Source organism: Ahaetulla prasina, chromosome 6, assembly GCF_028640845.1.
Source record: "Ahaetulla prasina isolate Xishuangbanna chromosome 6, ASM2864084v1, whole genome shotgun sequence".
Classification (NCBI taxonomy): Eukaryota; Metazoa; Chordata; class Lepidosauria; order Squamata; family Colubridae; genus Ahaetulla; species Ahaetulla prasina.
In genome coordinates, this window is record NC_080544.1 from 52,024,489 (window position 1) to 52,047,315 (window position 22,827).

General features: G+C 36.3%; 2 protein-coding genes across 2 annotated transcripts in view; one reads left to right on the forward strand and one right to left on the reverse strand.

Annotated features, from left to right (window-relative positions):
• TDRD1 (tudor domain containing 1) overlaps positions 1-17,869 on the reverse strand; it is a 42,105-nt gene extending 24,236 nt beyond the window's left edge. The window contains exons 1-8 of the mRNA XM_058188611.1: positions 17,819-17,869; positions 15,666-15,964; positions 15,388-15,468; positions 14,675-14,727; positions 13,949-14,093; positions 13,201-13,306; positions 4,966-5,017; positions 704-805 (exon numbers count right to left, since the gene is read on the reverse strand). Coding sequence (XP_058044594.1) covers positions 704-805; positions 4,966-5,017; positions 13,201-13,306; positions 13,949-14,093; positions 14,675-14,727; positions 15,388-15,468; positions 15,666-15,909 — 783 coding nt within the window. The 5' untranslated portion in view covers positions 15,910-15,964; positions 17,819-17,869. The remainder of the gene's footprint in view (positions 1-703; positions 806-4,965; positions 5,018-13,200; positions 13,307-13,948; positions 14,094-14,674; positions 14,728-15,387; positions 15,469-15,665; positions 15,965-17,818) is intronic.
• A 2,463-nt stretch (positions 17,870-20,332) lies between these two features.
• CCDC186 (coiled-coil domain containing 186) overlaps positions 20,333-22,827 on the forward strand; it is a 51,404-nt gene continuing 48,909 nt past the window's right edge. The window contains exon 1 of the mRNA XM_058188600.1: positions 20,333-20,551. The gene's annotated coding sequence lies outside the window, so the exon portion shown is untranslated. The remainder of the gene's footprint in view (positions 20,552-22,827) is intronic.

Here is a 22,827-nt window from a genome sequence, read left to right on the forward strand (position 1 = left end):
TATAAGGTAACATTTACAAATTAAGTAATTCTTATTCCTTCCTTCTTGTAATATGTAATAAAATTTAAAATTTAAATATAAATAAAATATTAATAAATATTTAATATAGTTACTAAAAAACTGGAAAGACTATCTCGACTGATATTATAGCTCACTTGCAATAATTGTTGTCAAATTAATCATATAATATTTAAACCATAATTGGCACTGATAACCAAAGTCAGTAGGGAAACTGGCAGAAATTGCAAGTCCCAGGCCAGCAGGCAAGTGGCAGGAGTACATGGGGGTGCAGGAGAGGCACCACATGGTGAAAGTGTGTGCCACAGATTGGGAACAGCACGTACAAGAGATGCTAGGCAGCATATATTACTGAGATTACCGTATATACTCGAATATAAGCCGATCCGAGTATAAGCCGTATATACTCGAATATAAGCCGATCCGAGTATAAGCCGTATATACTCGAATATAAGCCGATCCGAGTATAAGCCGATCCGAGTATAAGCCGAGGTCCCCAATTTTACCCCAAAAACTGGGGTAAACTGGGGACAGTTGTAACTACCATTTGTTTAGCACTATCACTGAATGTTAACAGTAAAAAGTTGTTAAGTTGGGACTGCTTGTATTATTAATTTAGCTAAGTCTTTGTAGCCATGAGGATCTTATTATACAAAATACATTAAAATGTAAAATCAGAACTTACTTTCATTGTCATATTTTTCTTAAGTCCTAAATTATTCAAATCAGACAGCATTATTTTCTTTCCTTGTTCTACATTTTTAGTATTCACTGGTAATATATTTTCCTGTTAGAAGCAAAGGTTTACATTTGATTAATAATAATCCTATTTTCTACTTAAAAGAACTCAAAAAGATTGACTCATCTAAGGAAAATAAATCATTGATGAATTTATAAGAGGATTTATAATTCTCAGTATAAGGTAACATTTACAAATTAAGTAATTCTTATTCCTTCCTTCTTGTAATATGTAATAAAATTTAAAATTTAAATATAAATAAAATATTAATAAATATTTAATATAGTTACTAAAAAACTGGAAAGACTATCTCGACTGATATTATAGCTCACTTGCAATAATTGTTGTCAAATTAATCATATAATATTTAAACCATAATTGGCACTGATAACCAAAGTCAGGGAAACTGGCAGAAATTGCAAGTCCCAGGCCAGCAGGCAAGTGGCAGGAGTACATGGGGGTGCAGGAGAGGCACCACATGGTCAAAGTGTGTGCCACAGATTGGGAACAGCACGTACAAGAGATGCTAGGCAGCATATATTACTGAGATTACTATATCTATTTCAAACAATTCCAATGAAAGTGGGAAAAATACTTTGAGGAACTCAATAAAATAATATTAAGATATATTTGGCAAAGGAAAGAAGCAAGAATAAGTTTAAAAATGCTGCAAGATGCAATGAATTGAGGCAGCTTTGGGCTACTGAATTGGGAATTGTATTACCAGGCTGCAGTACTTATATAGGTAAAAGAATGGATTGTATTGAGGAATACAAGACTATTGACTTTGGAAGGGCACGATTTGCAACTGGGCTGGCATGCTTTCTTGTGGTATGGGAAAAATAAAATACATGGTTACTTCCAAAGACATTACATTAGGAATGCATTATTGTTAATGTGGGAAAAAACTAGAGAACAACATTATTTGAGGATACCAGTTTGGCTTTCAACAATGGAAGCAGATTCACCTAAACGTTATTAATATGGAAAATATTGTTAGATACGAAAATATCTTGAATTAAAAGGGGGAACTCAAAACTAAACAAGAACTAAGCGATCAAGGGATTGATATGGCATGGTACTCACAAGCGCAGATACATTCTAGATATGAGAACGATGTTAAGCTATACGGATTTTATAAAGAACTGACAGAATTAGATTTAACAGGCAGAAGTAAAATTGATAAAGAAAACATACAGCTACGTATTGGGTATTAAATTGGAAAATGAACAAGTGAATGATAGTATGGGCAAAAAACTTTGGCTATACAATAGTTAGTTAAATGGCAGAAATTGTGGGACAGGAACGATAAATTAACAATGACAACTGCATACAAAGAAAATTTGTATAAGATGTTTTATAGATGGCATTTTGCGCCAGCGAGGTTGGCAAAGATGTTTAAAGAAAAATCTGCTAAATGCTGATAGTACCACCAGATACCTGGGTCATATTATCATATGTGGTGGACATGCTAAAAGGCAAAAAAGTATTGGACAAAAATACATACGTGGTTGGAAAAATAATAAAGCAGCACATTGATTTAAAGCCAGAAATATTCTTGCTGGGGATTTTACCCGAAAAATATAACAAGAGGAATGCATATTTAATTATCCATCGATTAACTGCAGCTAGAACTGGATTTGCACAAAATTGGAAAAGTGGAAGAGATTCCCACAGATGAAAATGTGATTAGGAAAATATTAGAATGTGCAGAAATGAATAGATTAACGCTAGCAATTAAGGAAAAAGCAAATTGAATATTTCATGAAATGGGAATTATTTTATCAATGGTTAGACAATAAAAATGGAAGTTAGCAATAGGGAAACAAAAGACCATTTTAAACAAGATTAGTGAAATAAAGATGATATGTTACGAGAAACAAATATAATTATGTTTAATATTAATACATATAGAACTAATGTTAAAGTAATGAATATTACTGTAAATTTTGATTATTACTTTATAAAGATATCTGTACCCTCATGACACACTGTTTAATTGAAGATGGAATTATTATATTGAATTTTTTTTTTAAAAAAAAGAAGATGCCAGGCAGATTAGGAAGAGTATAGCAAACATGAATGAATGAATGGTGTAGCACAGTGTTTGAGTGGCTGGCATAACTACAAATAGTTTGGGGAGGTTGTGTGGATGGGGAAAACTTACCCTAGCTACTTGCCCTAGCTACTTTCCCAGCTAGACCATTGACTTTCTGGGGAAAGCCAGCAGAGAAGGTTGCAAATGGCAATCATGCAATGCTCCGGTGCTGGACATCTGGTCGTAAATGCAAACTGGTTGCCAAGCACCCAGATCATGATCATATGATTGCAGGGATGCTGCAATGTAACTTTGGGGACTGGGCATATGTTCCTTAGATCAGCATTGCTGTAACTTTTAATAGTCATTGAATGAATATGTCAAGGACTATATGTACTGGCAAAAACATTTTGAAATAGTAGAAAAGGTAAGCCATGACTGATTCTAGGGCGTGGTGCTCATCTCCGTTTCTTGGCTGAGGGAGGCAGCATTATCTGAAGACAATTTCTGTGGTCATGTAGCCAGCATGACTATATGTCAAAGGTGCACCGAAGTGGTACCTATTAATCTACTTGCACTTGCGTGCTTTCAAATTGGTAAGTGGGTAAGAGCTAGTCCAAGTAATGGCAGCTCATCCCATTGCGAGGAGCTTGGGTCTTAAACCCAGGCTCTCAGCTCTCCAGCTGACAAGTTCTGGGTCTCTAACTGCTGAGACATCTGACTCCACTAAAATAGTAGGTGAAAGTAAAATAAAACCAATCAGCAGCATTACTTACTGTTGCAAAAAAGGCAAATGTATTAGTTATACTACATTAAGAGAAGTGTACTTTCCAAATCAGGAAAATTATCATTTTCCTTTATCTATTTTGGTCAGATCACAACCTGAAGAGTGTTCAGTTCTGATGATTACATTTTAAAGGTTCCGAAAAACGAACTGATTCACTGAAGAACAGCAAGTATTATCAAACTCTAGAAACTACATCCTACGAAGAGAGGCTGAAGCACCTTGGCCTGTTCAGTCTTAGAAAGATAGAATGGGGAAATCATAGCTCTTTTCAATGCGATGAACTACATTACGTTGATAGTTTGGCTTTCTCATGGAATAATTTAAGTTCTAGGAAGAAAAATTCCACTTGAAAAAACAATCTATATATATAAAACTGAAAACCATTCATGCCATAATCATGAAATCTCCAGAACCGTAAAGCCTACAAACTTGAAATTTGCCACATATGTTCCTCTTGGCTTCTAGGTGCTCACTAAAAAAGGATTTTTTGAAATGATTATGAGAGTGTTAATATTTCCTATATTCTGATGCTAAGGAGTTTTACTCCCACTCCCCACCTGAAAAGAAATCTGTTCAAAACACAAGCAGGAGAAGAGTTTCAATTTCAGTTTTACTTTCACAGCAGGAAGCAGCTTTAATACAGAACATTTGAGCTAAGCTACGGCCAGGCTCCTTCCTGTCTCCTTGCTCACACAGCAAGTACCGTTTCACTTTTCAAACAGCCCTCTGATGCTAAGGAGTTCTACTCCCCCTCCCCACCTGAAATCTGTTCCAAATGCAAAACACAAGCAGAGGAGTTTCACTTTGTTTTATTTTCACAGCAGCAACCAGGGGATAGGAGAGGCTTTTGTGGGGCAAGCTTGAGGGAGAAGAAAATAGGATAGGGGAGGCTTTTGTGGGGCAAGCTGAGGAGGAGAAGGGGATAGGCTAGGGGAGGCTTCTGTGGGGCAAGCTGAGGGAGAGAAGTGGATAGGATAGGAGACGTTTCTGTGTGGCAAGGTTCAGGAAGAGAAGGGGAGAGGAGAGGCCGATTGTTACTCATTAATTTTCAAGCTGTGTCAATTTATCAAGCCCGATCACATAGTTTTGTAGCAAAGCACAGGTATCCAGCTAGTCTAACAATAAGAGCAATTTTTCAGTAAAGTGTTAGGCTTCTCTTTACTGATTGTCCTGAAGCAGATGTCTGAAAATTATTTATCAAGGATATTATGTTAATTCTTGGTTGTGCCAGGGCATGGTAGACTAGATGGTTTGAATCAGCCCTTTCCAAATGCATTTAATTTTAAATTAGAAAAGTGTTACAAAGAGAAAGGATGAATATGCAGGTATCATCAGAATAGTATAATGTTTTTCAACCACAGAAGAAAATTCCTCTCACCATACCTTTTTATTGCCTTCATCCAATGATTTTCTACAATATTCAGCTTTATTTGTACTAAAAAGAATAATTTCATTCATTAGCACAATGTTCAGTTCAATTGCAAGTTTATTTCATTTAAAATGTATTATGTTGTGGCAGTATACCTTTGGGCCACTTTACAAATTTCTAGCTGATTAAGAAATACTGTTGTTTCATATGACGCTTTAGCATCTAAATCTTGCATAAACCAGAATTCAGTAACATATCCAAAACAGAATCTCTAAGAATAATATTAATCATTTAATTTAAAAAGGGGCAGGAGTGAAGGCTAACATGATTGGAAATGGAAATCCCAATGCTCTCCTAAGCACTTAAAATCCTTGACTGGAACAGCAAGTAAGGAACAAAAAAGAACTGCCATATATGGTAGTCCCAGAACAACTGAGCCAAGGAGTTTAAATACTAATCAAAGAGTGTGCAAAATATTTCAAATTCAAAATGTTCAATCTGCCGGTAGTCTGACACAGTTATTACTGGAATATTTCTGGTAAAATAAAAAGTTATTCTTAACTTGGAAGAGACTGTTTCAAGTTGGAAAGGCAGCTTTGAGCTAAATAGATCTCAAAGTCTAAAGATTTTGCACAGAAATACATGGAATGCTTATTTTTTTATTCTCACCAGCCTGCAAAGTGGTTAGATCAAACTTGAAAAAATGATTGCCTCAAATATGCATTGTACTTCACTGTTCCAATCTCGAATGAATATATTGCAGAGCAAGTACAATGATACAGATTGCACTTCTCAATCTAAAAACTCTTTTCGGGGGAGTGATTCAAGTAAAAAAAATAGTACAGCTAAAGAATTATAGAAAATTGGGTCAGCCATTTCCTATAATCATCTACAAAATAATCTCTCAAATTATTCTTTTATTAAGCAAAATGTTATGAACATGTCATGAATTCCTAGAATGCTGTTAAATAAATCGGGGGGAAAACCCTAAAAGAAAAAAAAAAGCATATTGCAATTAAAGATAGCAATGATCAATCATAGAAAACCAAAGATATAAGAAAATGTTAATGTTTCTTTCAGCCATTATGTTCCTTAATTATTTTTAATTATTTTAATTTAGAATTATTTAAGAATTATTTAAATCATTATTATTATTTTAAAATTGGATCTTTAAAACAAACATTTAAGCCACCCAGAATCACTGTTGCAGTTTCAGAAATTTTTTAAAGTTTTTAGAACTATTAAAAATGGAAAATCTCTAGGTTCTGATGCAGAGCAATTTAATAATAAATTTAAAGATGTCTTAATATCTGAAATTTTACTTTACTATACAATTCTTGCATTGGAGGGACCCCTTACCAGAGTCCTGGAAAGGTAGCTGTAATATTTAAGCCAGGTAAACATTTTCAGGAATTGAGACTTAAGAGGATCATTTCAGTTCTTAATATAGTTTTCAAAATCTACAAGAAATTATTAGCTAATCACCTAAAATGAGTGTAAATAAAATTACTCACATAGATCAATTTGGTTTTATTCCAAAACACATACATTCTCCTGCCTAATAAAAAATTATTACACAAATTGCAAAATGAATGTAATATACTTAAAGTTTATGATTCTCTGGAATTAATTTTTTTAAAAATAAGTACAGGCAGTCCTGTACTTGAGATCAAAATTTCCCTTCTTAAGCAAAACAACTGTTACATGGATTTTGCCCCATTTTATGATCTTTCTTGTCACAGTTAATTGAATCACTGCAGTAGTTAAGTTAGTAACATAGTTGTTAAATGAATCTGGCTTCCCCACTGACTTTTCTTGTCAGGTCACAAAAGGAAATCACATGACACTGCAAGTGCCATAAATATGAACCAGTTGCCAAGCAGCCAACTTTTAATCATGTGAGCATGGAGATGCTACAACAGTCGTTAAGCGTGAAAAGCAGTCATAATTCACTTTTTTTCAGTCCCATTAACTTCAAACAGTCGCTAAATGGTTGTTCAGTTGAGAACTATTTGTTACCAAAATATAAATTTAAGGCTGGCTTTAATAAGATGGTCACATTTATCTCTAATTACTAAAACTCTCACTGTCGTGAGTGAAGCAGTCATCACAGGGTGACAATTTTTGAAACAAGGTATCTCAAATGGGCTAGCTTAAAGAACATGTCCATGAGTCCTGAGGGAATGACATTTGAGGAAGTTGGGGCTGCTTCAGCACTACTTGCTGCTGAGCTTCATTTTCAACATTCTGTGACATTTTCCAGCCACTTTCACAGTCCCTTGTTCTCTTTCCCACCCAGGAGCAGCCACTTACTTGCTTGCTGGGAAAGAAAGGGAAATTTCCGATGCCTCCTGCAGGATTCCCGCCAGGAAACAGAATGGGAAAGCCAGCAGAAAGTTGGAAGTCACTCCTGCTGCCACTGTTTTTTTGCCCACCCTCAGTCATTCTGTTTCTCTGTTTAGATAAGGAAATATCTCTGAAATGATGATTCCACAGGGCACAGACTGTATAGTGGACAACTAAAGCTCACATAAAGGTTAACAGTTATTCTTCTATTCTATTGAAAGATTCTATAGTAATTGGTTAAACAGTTTTTTATCATCTTTATTATTCGATGTAGCTATTGTAGCTCTGACAACAGAACCAATGAACAGATTATGGCATACAATTACAGTATTTTTCGGAGAATAAGACACAGCAGAGTATAAGACACACCTTAGTTTTTGGGGAGGAAAATAGGAAAAAAAAATATGCCTATCAGGTATCCATCTGGCTAGCATCCTCAGATTCAGCACATTAGCTTGTTCACTGGTTTTGAGGTTGGGGCTGGTTGAGGCTAAAAAACAGTTTCTAAACCACCTCTGATCGTTGGAAGTATCTCACGGAAGATTGCTTCAATCACAAGCACCGCATTGGGACTGAAAAACAGCTTCAAAAGCTGATCGTCGGAGAGAGTTCCAATGACTAAAGTAGGCAAAGTGCATAAGAGGTAAGAGAAGGCAGCAAGTGTTCCTGTTAGCCATTTTGTGCACCGTATGTCACGTTTTCAGCCTCCAAATGCATCGCATTTTTGGGCAGCGATTGGCAGCTATGTGTTTTGGCGATCCCCACAGCATATGTCCCAGATGATACTGTTAATATGGCTCTGCACTACATCCTACATCTTGAATCTCCAAAGACCTATACAAGGGTCCTCTTTGTAGACCTTAGCTCAATATTCAACACCATCATTCCAGACACTCTTCTAAGATAAACCAGCTAAAGATACCTGAACAAACTTGTAAGTGGATCACAAGCTTCCTAAGAAACAGGAAGCAGCAGATGAAGCTAAGCAGAATCACATCAGATACCTGTACAATTAGCACAGGGACCCCCCAAGGTTGTGTGCTCTCCCCATTTGTCTTCTCTTTGTATACCAATGAGTGCATCTCTAACAATCTATCTGTTAAACTACTGAAGTTCGCAGATGACACAACAGTGATTGGTCTCATTCGAGATAATGATGAATCCACATACAGACGGGAGGTTGAACAACTAGCCTCGTAGTGTGAACAATCTGGAACTGAACACACTAAAAACCGTAGAAATGGTGGTAGACTTTAGGAGAAACCTTTCCATTCTTCCACCTCTCACAATACTAGACAACACAGTATCAACAGTAGAAACATTCAAATTTCTAGGTTCTACCTTACTGCAGGTTCTAAAATGGACAGCTAACATCAAAAACATCATCAAAAAAGCACAACAAAGAATGTTCTTTCTGTGCCAACTCAGAACGCTCAAACTGCCCAAGAAGCTACTGATCCAGTTCTACAGAGGAATTATTGAGTCTGTCATCCGCATCTCTATAACTGAATGGTTTGGTTCTGCAACCCAAGAAGACAGACACAGAGGATAATTAGAACTGCAGAAAAAATAATTGCGACCAACCTGCTTTCCATTGAGGACCTGTATACTGCACGAATCAAAAGGAGGGCTGTGAAAATACTTACAAATACCTCACATCCTGGACATAAACTGTTTCAACTCTTACCCGCAAAACGACGCTATAGAGCATTGCATACCAGAACAACTAGACACAAGAACAGTTTCCCGAACTCCATCACTCTGCTAAACAAATAATTCCCTCAACACTGTCAAACTATTTACTAAATCTGCACTACTATTAATCTTATCATCATTCCCATCACCCTTCTCCTTCCACTTATGACCGTAACTTTGTTGCTGGTGGTATTATGATTTATATACTGTAGTTGATTGTTTCCCGATTGCTTAATTGTAGCCTATGACTATCATTAAGTGTTGTATCATTGTTAAATTTGTACCCTATGACTATCATTAAGTGTTATAAGTGTCTTTTCTTTTATGTACACTGAGAGCATATGCACCAAGACAAATTCGTTGTGTGTCCAATCACACTTGGCAAATAAAAAATTCTATTCTATTCTATTCTTAGATCAGTATTCAGAACATTTGGAGGCTGAAAAGGCGATGCACAGAGCCTAAAAACACAAGCCATCGTCAGTGCTCTGCAGCCAGAAAGAGGACGTGTGGAGGCCGAAGGGTGGGGACATGTGGGTGGGTGGGGTTACATTCAGAGTATAAGATGCATCCAAATTTTCATCCTCTTTTAGGAGGACAAAAAGTGGGTCTTATATTCCGAAAAATACAGTAAGATAAGATAACAATAAGAGTGACTTTGAAATTTATGATATGGTTCTGATTCTTTTGAACACCTCCCATTTAGCTAAACGTATCAGTAAGAACTTAAAAGAAATCTGAAGGGAAAATTCAAAAGGAAGTTCAAATTCAAAATCAATTTAGGGATTCCAATTATATATAAATAGCATTGTATAGTATAGCCTTTATTGCATTGTACATAATATATACAATGAAATTGGTTTAGTCTCCCTGGTGCAATCTATAACAGAAAATACAAAACAACATAAATAGTATAGATAATAATCCATATACAAGTAGAATAATCCCTATACAAGTAATTGGGGAAAAAAGACTTGTCATATGTTTGCGTATATGCGTGGAGTGATTGTTTTTAAGAGTCCGACAGCCCATGGGTAGATGCTGTTTTTAAACCTGTTTGTCCAGTTGGCTATGGTTTGATGTCTTCTGCCCAATGGTAGAAGTGAAAAGATACACAGGCCAGGGTGTGAATCATTCCTAAGTCTGCTGAAACAGCGAGACCTGGCAACGTCATCTAGTGGTGTTAGAGGGCAACCAATGGTTTCTTGTGCCAAATTTGATCTCTCTCTGTAGTGCCTTCCTGTCCGTAGCTGTTAGACCAGCATACCATACTGCTGTACAGTTATAGTTATATACTATCGTAGACCGATAGAAAGAAGTAATCAGCCGTTGTTCCACCTGATTTTTCCGCAGGACTCTAAGAAAATGAAGTCTCTGTTGAGCCTTACTAGCCACCACGGACGTGTTGTTTTTCCAGGTCTTGACAATGAGCACTCCCAAGAATTTAAGAGGAAACCCTCTCCACACAGCCCCCTCAATATACAGTGGGGTAGGTTCCTCTCTGTGCTTCCAGAAATCTAGCACCATCTCCTTTGTTTTGCTAGTATTGAGATGTAATTTGTTTTTTGAACACCATATGGATACCTTCTGGACTTCTTCCCTGTATGCTGATTCGTCCCCTCCAGTTATATTTAGGGATCAATATTACCAAAATATTAATGTTTATCAAAGTTATGACTATAATGAAGATATTACACAAGAAAATGAAAAGTTGGGCTAATAATATTTCAGGATGAATTGTAACTGCCAAAATGAAAATCCTTCAAAGTTCAATTATTTATTCCAATACTTATCAGTGGAAATTCCAAAACAGGTTTTAATCAGTGGTGAAATGCTCCTGGTTCGGACCGGCGGCGATGGCAGTGGGTGGTTTGGAAAACTGGTAGCAAAAATCCTTGCCCACTTCCGCGCTTCTTTTAAAAAATGCTTTTAAAAGGTTAAAAAAAAAGATTCTGATGAACCCAGCTGATTGTCAGAGCCTTGTTTTTAACTTTTAAAAGCATTTTTTTTACAAGCAAGTCAGCCGAACAGATTGTAAAAAATGCTTTTAAAAGATAAAAAAAAAGGTGCTGACAATCACAGCTGAACTGCATAATCGTCAGATACTTTTTATTATTTTTAAAAGCATTTTTTACAACCTAGTTGGCTGATAGGTTGTAAAAAATGTTTTTAAAAGTAAAAAAAAAGATTACACGCCACAGCTGATCACCACCACCCCCGCGCGTTCTACTTACCCCATGCCTCCTTTTGGTGTGCACTGTGTGCACGTGCGCACCTTGCATTTGGTGCTTGGTGTGCACTGCACATGCGTGCAGCGTGCCTGCGCAGCCAGCGAACCGGTAGTAAATCAGTTCAGATTTCACCACTGGTTTTAATATATTGGCACACGCAGGAAAGGAAGTACTTAGAGAACTGGATAATCACTGTGATCTGACTCATGAAAAAAAGGAAGGGAAATTAAATAAAGAGACAAAGCAATAAAAGATAACAAATTATCATGGGTTTTTTAGTATCAATTTAAATAATTATTGGACTACACAGAAATTATAATTTCATTAGTTAGCCCTTACACCGATTTTGAAAATTCTTAACTATCTAGACCAGGGGTGTCAAACTCATGTCATCATGGCAGCATCACATGATGTATCAGGACATTTCCCCCCTTCGCTAAAATGGGAGTGGATGTGGCCGGTGCGTGACACATCCGGCCCGTGGGCTGGGAGTTTGACAGCCCTGATTTAGAACAACCAAAAAGATGGATTTCAAAAATAAGTTACAATTATAGATTGTTGGCATTTGACTTATTAGATTGACACATATAATTATTCTTCCAAACTCTGGAGAGGTTGTCTTTAATTTATGGTGTGTCTTTAACAAAAGTAGTACTTGACATATGACAATCATTTAATGATGATTCAAAGTTACAACTATCTTGGGAAAAGTGACAACACTTTCTCAAAGTTACGACCATTACACCACCATTCAGATGCTTGGCAACTAGCTCACATTTACGATAGTTGCAGCATTTTGTGGTTGCGTGATTGTGCTTTGTAACCTTCCAAGCTGGCTTCTGATAACCACGATTCGCTTAATGATCAGTGATCTGTTTAACAACTGCAGTAAAAATGGTAATAAAATCGGGTCTACTCATGTGATGACTTGCTTAATGACTGCATCATTTAGTGTCCAAAATTCCAGTTCCAATTATGGTAGTAAGCCAAGGACTACCTATTCCCTTCAACACAACTCCCATCCCCCACAAAAAAAAACCAACCAAAAAAAAAACAACCAACCAGAGATACAAAAAAAAATGAATCTACCCAGTGTTGGTGTTTTTGGGCTTACTTAGGGAATTGGTTTAAAGGTTAAAAGCTACTTATTTAATCTGAGCAGTGAAAATAATATTCACCTGAAAATAACATTGAAAAACCTTAGATAATTTAACAACTTATCCCTGAGTCTTTGGAGAAGGGCGGGATATAAATGCAAATAAAAAAAAACTTATAGGAAAAATCACAGAAAGTTAAAATAATAAAATTATTTTATTTACTGCATATTAAAACAGTGGTTAAAATGCAGTATTGCAGGCTAAGTCTGCCCACTGTCAGGAGTTCAATCCTGATTGGCTCAAGGTTGACTCAGCTTTCCATCATTCCAAGGTTGGTAAAAGGATTCAGATTGTTGGAGGCAATATGCTGACTTTGCAAACTGCTTAGAGTGCTGTAAAAGCATTATGCAGCGGTATATAAGTCTAAGTGCTATTGCTACTGCTAAAATACCAGAAGCAGGAACCATAATTCTATAAAATGTACATGCATTTTACATTTTATATTAATTGCAACAGATCTACTACCAACAATCCTTTCGATACGTTAAAAATCAATTTGTATATTACTTGTTTCTATCTACTTTCTAGTACATCTTTTTCTTATTCTTTTAAGTATCATCAATTTATATTATTCAAATACTTGACAGTTTGTCAGTTTAATAAAAATTTAAAAAGTACACCACCATAATCTGAATATGGAACTATCTGAATAAGGTCTGCATGATGTGACTTTTTTCTTCAGAATCAGAGAACTTTTTAAAATTCTATAATCATTAATTCTTATTAAAATTGTAACTGCACATTATTACATATAATTGATTGATGAATTAAAAGCTTAGCTACCATTTAATTAAATTTCAATTGTAGTCCATTAACTTACTTCGTTTTACTTGGCTTACAGACAGTATTATGTATTTGCCAATCTTTCATCTGACAACTTGCAGAACAGTAATAGACCTGCTTACACTGGATGCATCTTAAGGATCCTAAAGAGATTACAAAAAGATTACTAGGATGTCAGGAAAAAACAATTGCCGTGTACCAAGAAAGAAAGCTACAGGTGTATAGTCATTAGGAATTAAGTTCTAGCTGAAATCATTTTCTACATTTCTTATATATCAAGACTGAACCATCCACCAAAAAGAATACTTAGCTTTATACTTCAATTCTTTTTATAGTTCAATTCTGTTTTCCCCAAAATAAGACATCCCCTGATAATAAGCCCAATCGGACTTTTGAGCGCATGGCAATAAGGCCAAGAGCTTATTTCAGGGTTCAAAAAATATAAGACAGGGTGTTATTTTTGGGGAAACACGGTATAAGCTTGTACTAAGAAATCTTTGTACTCAGCTTTCATAACAGTAGTTTCAAGTGATAAAACCATTATGTCAGTAAACTCAATTCAACTTATATGTCTATGTTTGCTTTAATTTGACAGATATAGTCTGCAGTTTCCCTAAGGCTACCTAGTATTGTGGTCAGACTTTGATATTTCAATTGACACTTGAATTTACATTAAATTCATTTCACTTAAAACGCTATTAGCAAGGAGCGCTCTTTGATCACACTTTTAATCAATATTTTAAAGTCTGCATTATTTTATCACAGATTAGTTAACAAAAACTTACCAAACTGCCCACAAAAATGACAAGTTGTCTGATATAAAGGACTTAATGTACTGAAATGTGAATTATAGCTGATAGGTAAAACTTTGTCAGGAGAAGTTGATAAATGCATTTCTTGTATTATTGCTGAGTCAGATACCTGCAAAGCCTATTGACAAATATAAACATATTTTTGTCTTAAATTCGTACGATGTTACTATTGTAATATTTACATTAATAATTCCTAATTTCTCAGAAAGTAAAACTGATACAGAATATATAAAATTCATAAGAAAGTACGTATCTCTCTGAGAAATAAATAGCAATGTTGACTAGGCCAGATTTTCTTTAAATACCTGAATAACATATGTTACATACATTGAATAATATATGATATAGTAATATAAACCAAATTACAGTTTAGTATTAGGTATGAATCTAAATCCTGCCCATCTAGCAGTTTGAAAACATGCAAATGTGAGTCGATATATAAGTAGGATAGTAACATATACATCTATGCATCTCAGCATATAGTCATGCTGGACAGATGAACACAGAAATGTCTTCAAACAACGCTGGCTGTCTTGGCCCAGAGATGAGCATTGCCTGCTACAGTCGGACACAACTGGACAGGGGAAACCACCTTTACCTTTATGAATCAGACACTAACTTGAGAATAACATAATTTATTACAATTAACAATTATATTAATGATAATAGGACAGAGGAAAATTGTTTCTGGAAACTTACAGGATTTCTTTTCTTTGTAGAAGATAGCAAACTATTCATGACTTTGAAATTCCCTACAATACAGAATGAAAATGTTTAGAATCAAATAATTTAACAAATTAAATATATTTTAAAATCATTAATTCAATTTTATATAGTTTTTTTTCATCAGGATAAAATGTTTATCCAGAAATATCCTAAGGTAGCTGTAGATGAGAATTATTTCTAAAGTTAATGAAGTTTTCCAGTACAAGAAGTTCTAAATTCTACAATCACCAAGGAAACAAGATATTTATAATCAACAGTGGACTTCAACTCAAGGGAGCATGAAACCATTACAATTAGCCTTTATTTAGCTACTGCTTGTTTAACACCATTTGCAGTTACAATAGTAATGAAAAATTAACTTTATGACCAGTCCTTGCATTTAGCATATAATCTTCATAGATTTATAAAGCAATGTTGAAATAAATTCATAATCAGTTTCATCTACTGAACATTTGGCTTAATGAGCAAGTTGCCAGTCCTAATTGTGGTTAAAGGAGGACCACCTGTGATATTTTTTTTAGCATATAAATGATCCATATGCTTGGAACACTCAAGGAAACAATTATGTACAATGGTGTTATTCAATAAAAGCATTATTCCCAATATTTGCAGATAAAGAATGAATACAAAATTATAGCATATCACTTTATTCCAATTAGCTGGTTTTCTTACCAAAATGTACATACCTTCTGGATCATTGAGCTTTGACCCTGGAGATTGGAAAGGTGGGGGATGGTTGACAAACTCCAGAGAATTTGCTGGAGGAGCTTTACATGATGAAAAAACAAAATTATCCAATTTTTCAAAAGGAAAACAGTTTTTAGAACCAAACACTTACAAATAAATGAAATTGATCAAAACATATAATCCACATTTTTCAAGATCCCACAAGATAGTTACAAAAGAAAATTACATAAGAATAGAGTGCTACAAAATACATTAAATTGAAGGGTTTTTTTCTCACCTTTCACTCCCACTCCAGACATATTTACTGAAACAGTTTTGTGATCATAGCCATCATGGATGTTTTCAACTGAACCATTCCAATTTGCAACAAATAATTTTGCCTGTTCACAAATTGAAAAATTGTTGACCAATGGTGGTACTTTATCATCAAGTACAATATTTTTGAAGTTGGGGCTTGTGCTAGGACTTCTCAATGACTGATTTGGACTTTTCAGATCCTTTATCTGAAGCCTTTGTTCCATTTTCACACATCTATATTAGAATCATTTCCTTACAATTTCATGGATAATTTAATAGCTAGGAAAGTAAAATAAAATAAATTAGCTAAACAATTAACAATTGTACAAAAACTAATCAACATAATTTAGATCTTTCTTTAATAGAAAAACATTGCACGTTTTTCTATTAAGTATACAGAACATATGCTAACTCATCCAAATCTTCAGAACATAGCACAATATTTGTACCAATCCTTTAAAATGCAAAAGAACAATTAAGTTTTGAAAAATATTTTCAAATGGGAATCCTGTATTAAAAGCTTTGGACCAGCAAAACAGATTTTTCTAAATTTAGTTTCTCATATTCCTTTTCATTGAAGAAAAATGTGAAAAAAGTAACTGAGAAAATTTAAATCATTTCCAGCACACAGAAGAGGTCTGATAGCATCTTTTCCCCTAATAAATATTATTAAAAGGTTAGAACTAGGGAATGAGGTGGTGGATGTCGTCACTGAAGCAGTAGGAGTGAGCTTAAATGGGCTCCAGAGGATGGTAGAGGACAGGAAGGCCTGGAGGAACGTTGTTGAAGGGCCACAATGGACACTACTGCACTACTAACAAGACCTATAGTAAGCTGCAGCTCACTTTATCAGATACATAGAAGGGCTAGACTGTTTAGGATTTAAACTGAGATGAGTTGGAGAGAAGAGGAGGAAAGGATAGGCATGCAGGTTACACAAGCAATAGTTTAGTCTCATATGTTAATTACAAAGCTGGTAACAGACATTATTTTTTCACAAGCTCTTTTCCTATAATGTTTTCAATATACAAAGTTCTTTAAAAAAAACCAGTGATCCAAACTCTATAAAGACGTTTTGTTTTAAAGTTTAAAGAACCACAGTTCCATGATAACTGCCTCAAGTTTCAAACACATAGTAATCTCACAATATTGGCACATGGATATATTTCAACTGAAATTTAGAAATCCAAAAGGCAATTCCATTACCTATGATGGTTTCAGATTTGTATTTTCCATTCTAAGGTAACAATACAGTATCATATTAGTACAGCAGTGAGATCGCTTAGCCACACAAATTCAATTTATGTAAATACTGGCAAAATACACTAAAATTCTGTATATGCCAACATTTTTTTAAAAAAAGTTTTACAATACTTTCATTAGTGGTAGAATTAAAACTTAGCAGTCCCAATAAACAGGTTTCTTGGCTACAAGTCTATTCTTTTTCAAGAATTTAAATGTTAATATTCCACCTTGGCTAAAACAAAACCTATTGCACGAAATTAAAATAAGCAACCAAATCTAGTGTGGTACTCTGACTAGCATTCCCCTGGTCTATCTACTACATCAACAGTCCTTCTCTACCTCTTTTTCCTTTACAGTAGGATGGTATCCAGCCAGGAAAAAACCACAATCGCACCCCAGTTACACCCTTCAGATTCGTTTCTGGGAAGCAAATAATGGAAAGCTTGGGAGGACCTGGGAATTGAGGCCACTCAATTCCGTTATTAACGGCGCGGAGCGAGATGGGAAGCGAGTTCACACATGCTGCCTTAAATCACAATTGCCGCAAAACCCGCAACTTTTACAACAAACCTTACATTCCCAACATGGACACAGCGTTAAGGTTCGCACAAGGCGCTAAAGTAGTCCAAAAGTAAAGAGTGCAACATCTAAAACCCGCATTAAAGAGTCTTAGCAGTTTGTGGCTCAATCTGGGGTAGAAACGTTCGCCAGTGTATTCGCCAGGTGCGAAATCAACTGCAACCGACCACCCAAAGGTCGAAGTGGAAGCGAAAGGGTGGGAGCTTACATTTGGTATTTTGGAAGCAGAACCCGCCACTCTCCCCACCAAAAATAAAAATAAAAATCAAGAGCCACAGGGTCTCTCCAAATTTCTCTTTGGCTACCTACTCCGAGGCTTCGTTCCAGACGTTCAGCCTCATCTCCTTTCCTCCACACCGCGTGATCGCCAGAGCGCATGCGCCACCTGTATAACCGGCGGACACGGAGATTCTGAAGGAAAGGCGAGGGGGGAGGGGCGGCGTGTTGCTTGCGTTGAGCTGCGTGTTTGCAAGCTCCTGCTGTTTTTTTTTTCTTTAAATTTTCTCAATGATACCAACCCTTTTCGTATTGGCTCCGTTGGTGCCTAGGCTGTACGGTAGTTGTGCCTTACCTTTACATATTTTCCTGCACAAGATTCGGACATCCGATCTCACTGCTTGTGCCTAAAATATTCGTACAGCACAATAGTACAAAAATGCTGATTTTAGATATTTGTCAAATCTAAAGTATGAGCGTTGTGTATATGTTGCATTGAACTTGTGTAATTATTTGAGTGCTGGCAGTTATTTCGTACGAAGCAAGTTCTGTTTGGTTCCTGGCATTTGACCTCCTTTAGTAATTGCAGTGCTAAAGTAATCTGTTTAGGTCCCCATATCTGAGCCCAATAGATTAAATATTATAGTCTTCGTTTTTAAAAAAAGCTACCCAAAACAACTTTTTTCCTAAGAAAGTTGTACTTGCAGGTGCTCTTGCAGAATGATCTTTTAAAACAACTTGCTAGCCTGCAGTTTATGGAAGTAACAAACCCTTTAGATTCATGCAACTTAGCAAACCACAGACTAGTCAACCATATTTCAACCTACTATGTTTTACTAACCCAGTTAGGAGAGACTGTATGGTTTGGTGAGCTGTATGAACCCACAAAATAAACAACAGCCAAATTAACAATAACTCACAGCCGGGTGACAGTGAATCCCAAACTAGTTAACCTCATTTTACCCTAACATGAATTTTGATCTCATTCTGTTTTCATATGCCATGAAAACCTAGAAAATGGTAAATTAGTAATGATTCAGTTAATGTATGTAAAAATATGACCAGAAACTAAAGCATTATGGATCTTATGGTTTGGAACACAATGTTAGGCGTGTAATACGCACGCACCTCGCATTTGGTGCGTGATGTGCACTGCGCAGCCAGCGAACCAATACTAAACCAGTTCAGAGTTCACTGAGAAAATGAAATATGTGACTGCATTATGTTTGTGTCATCCTGTCCTTAATATTCAACTTAAATGTCTTTTTTTTAAAAAAAGGAAAAACTTTGGGGTACCTGTGTCTCTCATGCAAGAGCCCTACATGAGCGGCTGTTGCATACTCACTGGGAAAGATGGTAGTCCTAGAATGAATGCAGCTATAGAACAGAACAGAACAGAATAGAATAGATCCAAGATGGTGCCGCCGCTCTGTGAAATGCTCTCTAATTGTTTATTTTTAATTATCTTTTATGTACACTGAGAGTATATGCACCAAGAAAATTCCTTGTGTCCCCAATCACACTTGGCCAATAAAAAATTCTATTCTATTCTATAGAACTAATAGCAATATCCAATTGCTGCAATACACATAACAACTGCTCCTTTGGAGATCAATGGGCCGTACCTCACCCCAGCAGAAGGTGCATTCAAAACTGGTTGAATAGGCAAGATCCTAAAGCTGCTGCCTGATCTCAGCTAGAACTTATATAGTTTATATAGTATATAAACATATAGTATATATGTTTATATACTATATAATCTTTTAATATGATGTTGTGACAAAATAAATAAATAAAATAAATAAAACTTGATAGTGCATGCAATGCATGCTGAAGAATGTGGACACCTGCTGGAGCAGTTACTATTGCTACTTTGCAGGATAAATAGGCGCTGTGTGGCTATGACCCTACCTAGATCTTGCCTAATTGCACATGTGGTAGTGTGAGAAACACCAGCTGCCTGTACTGTATATAGTTTCTTGGAATCATTCCAGGAAGCTTGAAGAAGCGAGTCATCAAGGAAAGCAGTTCCAACTCCATGCTAAATATACAAAATGGGTGTTGGGCACACCAATTTCTTCCAAATCATGATTGGAAAGGTTTAGCAGGCGAGCTAATCTCGAAATATGGCTTCTACATGTTCGGTGCCTCTATAGAAGCAGATTGCCCGGATTCGACGAATGCCAGGCTCTTGCTGAGATGCTTAGCCGTTCCAGCGTTATTGTTCGTGAACTACGTTGCAGTCAGTAAGCTCTGCGATTCGACTCCAATCTCTTTCCAATCTCCACAGACTACACGGCAGCTTCTCTCCATGGCGAGATTAAAAATCGGTAGTTTCATTCAGCCAACGGATCTAATCCTCGAAACCCGCGCGATCATCAAAAGGCAGGGCCGATACTCTCAACCAGCCTGGTACCAGTGGGAGGCAGTGGCAGTATCCCCCTGCTTTCTTTCTAGAGATATGAACCACAACGCCCCTATGAATGACGAGATGCAGCTTTCGGGCTGGCGACCGGGGAATTAAAGCTATTCAGGATTTTTTCTCCTCCCCCTTGCAGGCTGTTAATCGGATCTCGCTCCGCCTTCACTCCGCCTCTCCAATGAAGCTGCTCTGGATGCCCGTGGCAGCCATCTTTGTTGATGTGTCAGCTTTCAGTTCCTGTGAAGGGGCTGCAGCAGGAAGAAGCGGAGCGAGAATGGCTCTGTACCCTCCCTCTACACGCACACCCACCCCGTTACGCAGTCTGGGTCTTCGGTTCTAATTAGCAATGGGAGAGCGGCTACTAACGCAACAGATGCTCTGGTCCCCAGCTTCCTAGCAAACGGGTAAGCGCTTCCCGACTAGGTTTGGGAACATATTGGGAGATCTGATGAGGTTTCGGTCACAAAGAATGAAGATCAAGATAGGCAGGCTAAGGGAGAGGAACGGGTGCTCGGGTAGCCGGCAGGTAAACCTAATCTTGCTTAGAGGGGTGGATTCCCACGACTTTTTTTTACCTGCTTGTTCGAGGGTTTTTGTTTTAATCGGAAAGGTTTTTGACGTCAGACACTGAACATTCTACGAGGCTTCCTCTCTGCTCCTCCCGCAGATCCCCGCGTAGGTTACTAAATGGGGTTCCATAAGGGCATTCCTTCTTTGCCCTCTCGTTCTCGTATGAAAGCAGTTGTGGGCTTTTGTCATTTTTGTTAAATGTTGATGGACGGTCCGGTTCGCATTGGATAAACTCCGATGGAGTTGTTCTACCAGGAAGTAAATGATAGAAAGGTCCTTCAAGGTGTTGGCTTCAAGGTCAGATGTGTAAGGACTGAGGAATTTGATTTAATTCCTTAGGGGACTAATGCCTTTAAGGATGCCTTTGTACATATTGGCTGGTGCTGCCTCCTTACCCTTATGCATCTGAACGGTGTCAGGTGTAAAATCGTTTGTGGTCTCTTAATTTTCAGACTTCAGATGCGAACCATAGTCTCCAAATATAACCATTTTAAATCAAACCCACAAAGATTGAAAAAAAGATTGTGTGACTTGATTTTATCTTTGTTACTGAATGATGCTTGTGAAATTTAGATTTAGCATTTAGTTTTGCAAAATGCAATACAGGAATACATCAGCTAAAAGCCGCCTCTAGTTAAGGCAAAAGTTCTACCTGAAAAGCTTTTGGCTTTGCTTTATATTTTACTTTATTAGTTTGTAATTGAAATATTTTCTCTAATAAATGTTCAATCTCAGTTGCATGACCAAAGGCATAGATAAGAAAAACCTTTCCGTATTTCTACCTTCATTCTTCCTTATCAATGGTAGTTAGATTACCGCATACAAAGTGCTTTTGGTGTCTTTTTTAGAAGATTTGTGAGCTTCATTATGTTTATTTAAGAGTAAATCCCACTAGGTTCAGTGGGATTTAGTGACAGATAAACATAAGCCTTTGTTATTATTTTGAATGTTGAGTTATGAACAAGGCATTTTGTGGCTTCCCTATTTAAGAATCAGGTAGCCAGATGCTTATAAAAGCAAATGATATAAGGCTCAAAGTCACTTGGAAAAGATCCCAAAGATCAATTTGCTCATAAAGCCATTCTACACAATTTATCCATAATTCCTGTCGGTTTTGCCAAGTGATCTTTCTGAACAGCTTTTGTTACAGGCTGAAAGTTGAATAAATGTAATTTAGCATACTTGAGTAATCTTTTAAAAATTAATAGCTAAGGAACAGTACAGCACCAGATTCTTCAGTCTTGTACTTTCTTCCCACATTTTGTGTACCAAGGAAGGATTTATTTTTGGTGAAACAATATGCTTGGTAATTATAGGTATATGACAGCCATATCATTTAAATGGAATTAATGCTTCTTGGTAAAATTGACTTGCGTTTCTTTGATCTGTGCAGTTGATACTTATTATCTATGTGAACAAAGAGTATTATTCAGTAGGCTTGCTTTGATGATTTTTGAGGCTGGCTTATACAAGCTGCTCAGAACAAACGTAGTTGTCTTAAATGACATTTCCTAATTATTTGGACAGGTCACAATTGTGTGTTGCAAACACACACACATATATAATATACATTTATTTAATCCATAGTGATAATAGTATAGCCCAATAACCAAGTCATTTAAAAAGTCACATGTGTTTATTTTATATATATAGAAATTCTATTTTTTAATGGACCAGAATACATGGTGTTCTGAATCAGTTATTCTATGCTGCCATTCCAAGCTGGTTTCTCTATATTCTGTTTTATTATGTTTATTTAATATGGATCCAATCAAGTTACACGTTATTTGACACATAATAGAGCACAATTTGCCATTCATAAATGTTGAGGTATTGTGTTTTATCTTTATATGTAAGGTATATTGAATTATGTGTACAGAGAATTCAATATACAAAACAGTAAAGCAGTATTGTAACAATTACCGGTAGCTGAGAATGGTGATCATTATACTGGTTGCAGATCTTAGCAGTCTGAAAGTCCTGAATTGATTTAGTATTAAACCCCTCAAGGTTTGTTTGTTTTTACTGCTTTGCTGCTTACAGTAGTAGTTTTACGTTATTACATGACTGAGAATAGGATCAGTTTGACAGGTTAAATGTTTATTTTAAT